We start from the raw sequence: 5,620 nt of genomic DNA on the forward strand, positions 1-5,620 counted from the left end.
AAAAAAAAGGACATGCATCATAGGTTGTGGTCGCCGGCCCTTGCGGCACTAGCCAGTAGTATAACAAACTAATGTTCTGATCCGTTCATTACTTGACTTTTTCGCCAACAAAATATAAATGGCTCCCAACCAACTAACCAACAACTCCCTCACCCACATCTGACTTGTTCGCGGATGCATGTACAGTAGTATATTGTAGTATATATAAAGAAACTGGGGCGCTGCAGGCTGCATGTGCCCGCACAAGTAGAATCCATGGCGGCGGCGATCCCCATTCTTCTCCTCACCTTCCTCCTCGCGGCGGCAACGCCATTGGCCGGGCCTTCATACGTCATCAAGACGACGTGCGCAGCGGTGACCAATGCCACCGTGGGTACGCCCTACAGATACTGCCTCCGCACGCTCTCGGCCAACCCCGCGGCCGCCGCCGCCAAGGACGCCCGCGGGCTCGCCATCGCGGCGACCAACCTCACCGCCACCAACGTCACGTCGACGGAGCTAACCATCACCAGGCTAATCGACGCCCTCTACAACTGCCTCGCCACCTACCAAAGCATGCAAGCATCAATCGCCGGGGCGCTCCAAGACTTGAACGCCGGCCGCTTTGACGTGGCGTCGCCCAAGCTCAGGGACGCTTCGTTTCAGCCGGACTTCTGTGAACTGGCGATGATGGAAAGCGACACCGACAAGGACCCCATGTCGGACGAGAACAGTGCAAACTATTTGGTGTCCGGCATGGCGTATAACATCGCTGAACTCATCGCCCGCCATGCCGCCAAATAAAGAATTAATGCCGCACGCTGGCAGTAGTTGATTCTTGTATTCCTTAATAATCCTTATTATTAGGCAGTACTACTCACGTTAATCATGTCTTGCGTTAACCAAGTTAATATTTCACCATTTTACTTTGTCAGTTTGCCTCATTACTTAATTATTATGCATCAGTCATGTTGATTGAGTGCTGTAAACGGACCATATGATCAATCGAATTGTGTTGCGATTCTTGATGTATCACCTTCATTTCTGTGGATTAAGATTTATCCAAGGAAGAGACCTTTTTTGTGTTCACAAAAACTTAATGGCTTCAGCAGCCTCTCAATTCTTCTCAATAGGCATCAACCGGTCCCACTTTGCTTCAAGATGATTGTGATATTGCTCACAATCTTAAGCTTATCCTATGTTGGTCTGAACGAAAAAGCTAAAATCCTGACGGCTAAAATCCTGAACGCATTGGATCTCATTCGTTCTAGATCCTTCGGTCGTGCGCGATCCCGTGCTTCCTTTTTTCTCCCGCAGTTTTTGCTCTCGCTCCTGATGATTTCCTTCAGCGCGGTCGCTCCCGATGATTTCGCTTGGATTTTTAGAGATCGTGAACGTCATAGGCAGGGTTTGTTTCCTTTTTTTTTTGGGCGCAAGGGAGGTTCAATCGGATCCCTTTTTTCTCGTATATGGGCAGCGAATTTTTGGGCGGAGGTTGATCCCGATATTTTCTCGTACGTGTGCAGCTGCGATTTTTTTAGGCGGAGGTTAGTCCCGATCTTTTCGGGTAGGTGGACAGGGAGATCAATCTCCTGATGTAAATGCCCCAGATTTGTTTTAGAATGAGCAGAAAGTTGTTTTGTAATGCAAAAATAAGATCTACGTGGGAATCAATCACCCATTCCCATGGTAAAGAAATTTGGCAACTAACCAACTCACCTACTGCTTGTTTTCTGGTGACTATAGGATAATCGTACTATTTTCACTTGGTTCATCTATGCTACTAGTAGACTGCCCGTGCGTTGCCATGGGCCAACAATGAATTTATACACAATGCTCCTGTTCCTCCCCGCAAACAAGCACATTGCATGCAGTGTTAAATCGCAACACAAATGCAAGCATATCCTTCTCTCTATTCTTACAAACACCACACACCCCTCTAGCCACTCTTTCCCGTTGAATTTGTCGTCCTTCATCCTCTCTCATCATTCATCCTCTCAATGTATCGCCCCTTGACCGCATGTAGCTTCCATATCATTGTTTGTTGTCCCAAACGGTACAAAAACAACTCAATCATGTCACCTTCTTCCTGATCTATTCCTAATCCAAGTAAGCTTCATCTAATTGAATGCCTATGTTGCCATGGAAAAATAAACTTATATATGGAAACATATATCAAAATATCATTATATGTGGTGTGTACATCCCATGCCTATGATTATGTTGTGACAAAGAGTTCTTGTCTATCTCTTGCTTTTCTCTAAACATGTTTCTCCATGCATGCATTTCAATTTCTGACCTGGCCAAAATATCTACTTTCATGTGCTCCTTCAACCCCACAAATATGTCTTATCCTCCCAAGAGATTCCCTTTGCATAGTTGCATTGCACATGTGATCTTTAAAAACAAGGCAAGCGAGTGGAATCGTCAACAATAGTCATCTTCATTGGGTACTCGGGAAAAAGCTACAATCCGCTTCTCTAACCAGATTTGATTTTGTCTAGGTGCACTAGTAGAAAAAGGGTCAAACGTGAGACATATTAGTCTCGGTTTGTAACAGAACCGGCACTAATGTGTCCATTAGTGCCGGTTCCAACGGTTAGGCGGGAGGAGCTCTTTAGTACCGGTTCGTGGCGAACCTTTTGCACCGGTTCGTGCCACGAACCGGTACTAAAGAGAGTGTTGGCAGGATGTTGTCAGAGTGGCGCCCCTCCAGCACCTTTAGTACCGGTTCGTGGCACGAACTGGTACTAAAGTTCGTCCTATATAAACCCTTCGTCCACCCGCGCACTCTGTTCTTCCCCCTTTCCCCTCTCCCTCTCCTCTGTTCTTCCTTTCTTCCTCTCGAGTTTATCACAAATTTTGCCCAAAATTTGTCAAGATTTGCAGGCCCCCATCCATTCAAATGATCACAAAGGTTAGCAACTTTGACTTTCATCTCTCATTGCTAGATTAGCTCTTGCATTGGTTTATATAGTGATTAATTGTGGGTTTTAGTAATTTGGGAGGAATTATATGTGGTAGTATTTGATTTATATACAATTTGAGGTCAAAATAACACTTAGTTTGCATATGTACGTGTGGTTGACTTAGTGCCTTCTAAATCTCCATCGTAACCACCGTCGATCGCCTGCACCGATCCGTCGCAGGCACTACCTTGTGGCGAGCCTCTTGTTCATGAAATTTTATATAAAAAATTGATGTTTGTGTGATTTGGATATATAGTTACTCGTATAATTATCTTACCCGTACGTTGTTTGTTATACATAGTGCCATGGTTTTGATATCCGTCCCTGTCGGCTCTCGTCCTTGTTATGATTCGGATGTGGTATATTCTCTTTTAAAACTATTTGTTGCATTTCGTGTTTATGACAAATTATGCCCATCAAGTTGACATAGATATTTTTATCTAGGAGGTATGTGAACCGGAAATTCCAACCGACCCTATTGTCGAGAGGTTAAATTTAGTAGAAAGAGAAAACGAGTATTTGAAAGAAAAATTGAAAAGAATTGAGGGGGAGAAGATGGAATTGGAGTTGCATCTTGCCGATGTCGTCGATGATCACAAGATCAAGATGGAGAAAATGCGCTTGAAGATTAGAAAGATTAGAAAATATGCCATTGATAGTGAGGCTTGGTATCATTATACTGTTGGATCAATTGTTACCTTAGTTGCGATCTTGATCGCATTTGTTGTTGCATTTAAATGCTTTAGCTAGAGAGTTATAATTTTGTTGCATTTAAGTGTTGTATGAACTTAATGTATTGTATTAATTTGGTGTTTTCGGTGCTGTGTATTGAAGATGAGCCGGCAATGGATGTACATGACCGATGCTCTCCCGAGTTCATTAATGGCGTGCATACTTTGCTGCTTGCGGCTGAGGCAAACAAGCGGGCGGATGGTTTTATGCCTTGTCCATGTGTTGGCTGTAAGAATGGTCACAATTACTCTACGTCAAGAACCATTCACGTCCACCTGTTTGAGTCCGGTTTCATGCCCCACTATAATGTTTGGACCAAGCACGGAGAAAGAGGGGTTACGATGGAAGACAATGAAGAAGAAGAGGACGGCAACAGCTATCCTGGCCATGGGTTCCCTGAATACGATGATACAACAATGGGGGAAGAAGCTGAGCCGGTAATGCGGGAAGAAGCTGAGCCGGCAATGCGCGAAGAAGCTGAAGAAGAGGCATCAGATGAGCCCGTTGATGATCTAGGTCAGGCCATTGCCGATGCAAAGAGAAACTGCGCAAGTGATTTGGAGAAGAAGAAGTTGCAGCGTATGTTAGAGGATCACAAAAAAATTTTGTACCCGAATTGCGAAGGTGACAAGAAAAAGTTGGGCAACATTCTGGAATTGCTGCAATGAAAGGCAGAGAATGGTGTATCTGACAAGGGATTTGGAAAGTTGCTGGTAATGATAAAGGATATGCTTCCAAAGGACAACGAAATGCCTGAGAGTACGCACGAAGCAAAGAAGGCTATCTTCCCTCTAGGGTTAGAGGTGTAGAAGATGCATGCATGCCCTAATGACTGCATCCTCTACCGCGGTGAGTACGAGGATTTGAACGCTTGCCCGGTATGCGGTGCATTGTGCTATAAGATCAGCCACGATGACCCTGGTGATGTCGAGGGCGAGTGCACCAGGAAGAAGATTCCTGCCAAGGTGATGTGGTATGCTCCTATAATACCACGGTTGAAACGTTTGTTCCTAAACAAAGAGCATGCCAAGGCGATGCGATAGCACAGAGAAGACCGCAAGAAAGACGGAAAGTTGAGAGTACCCGCTGATGGGTCGTAGTGGAGAAAAATCAAAAGAAAGTATGGGAAGGAGTTTGCAGATGATGCAAGGAACGTATGGTTTGGTCTAAGCGCAGATGGCATTAATCCTTTTGGGGAGCAGAGCAGCAACCATAGCACCTGGCCTATGACTCTATGTTTGTATAATCCTCCTCCTTGGTTGTGCATGAAGCGGAAGTTCATTATGATGCCAGTGCTCATCCAAGGCCCTAAGCAACCCGGCAACGACATTGATGTGTACCTAAGGCCATTAGTTGAAGAACTCTTACAACTGTGGAATGGAACAGGTGTACGTGCGTGGGATGAGCACAAACAGGAAGAATTTGACCTAAAGGCGTTGCTGTTCCTGACCATCAATGATTGGCCTGCTCTCAGTAACCTTTCAGGACAGACAAACAAGGGATACCGCACATGCACGCATTGTTTGGACGATACCGACAGTATATATTTGGCTAATTGTAAGAAGAATGTGTACCTGGGACATCGTCGATTTCTTCCGAGCTGGCATCCTGTAAGAAAGAAAGGCAAGCATTTCAAAGGTGAGGCGGATCACCGGACGAAGCCTCGCCACCATACTGGAGCTGATGTACATGATATGGTCAAGGATTTGAAGGTAGTCTTTGGAAAGGCTCCTGGTGGACAACCTGTTCCGAATGACGCTGACGGACGCGCACCCATGTGGAAGAAGAAATCTATATTTTGGGACCTGCCCTATTGGAAAGACCTAGAGGTCTGCTCCGCAATCGACATGATGCACGTGATGAAGAATCTTTGTGTGAACCTGCTTGGCTTCTTGTGCGTGTATGGGAAGACAAAAGATATGCCTGAGGCACGGGAGGAC

At 45.3% G+C, this 5,620-nt stretch overlaps 1 protein-coding gene across 1 annotated transcript; it reads left to right on the plus strand.

The window, feature by feature from the left end:
- Positions 1-237: 237 nt before the first annotated feature.
- Positions 238-917, plus strand: LOC147974245 (uncharacterized). The gene has a single exon (XM_087519430.1). The coding sequence runs from the start codon at positions 256-258 to the stop codon at positions 781-783; it is 528 nt and encodes a 175-aa protein (XP_087375556.1). The 5' UTR covers positions 238-255; the 3' UTR covers positions 784-917.
- Positions 918-5,620: the final 4,703 nt, after the last annotated feature.

The sequence above is a fragment of the Triticum urartu genome, chromosome 4A (assembly GCF_056163025.1).
Source record: "Triticum urartu cultivar PI428250 chromosome 4A, HENAU_Tu73, whole genome shotgun sequence".
In the NCBI taxonomy this organism is placed as follows: Eukaryota; Viridiplantae; Streptophyta; class Magnoliopsida; order Poales; family Poaceae; genus Triticum; species Triticum urartu.

Coding starts and splice junctions, on each gene's coding strand:
- LOC147974245 (XM_087519430.1), top strand. CDS start 256: ATGGCGGCGGCGATCCCCATTCTTCTCCTCACCTTCCTCCTCGCGGCG.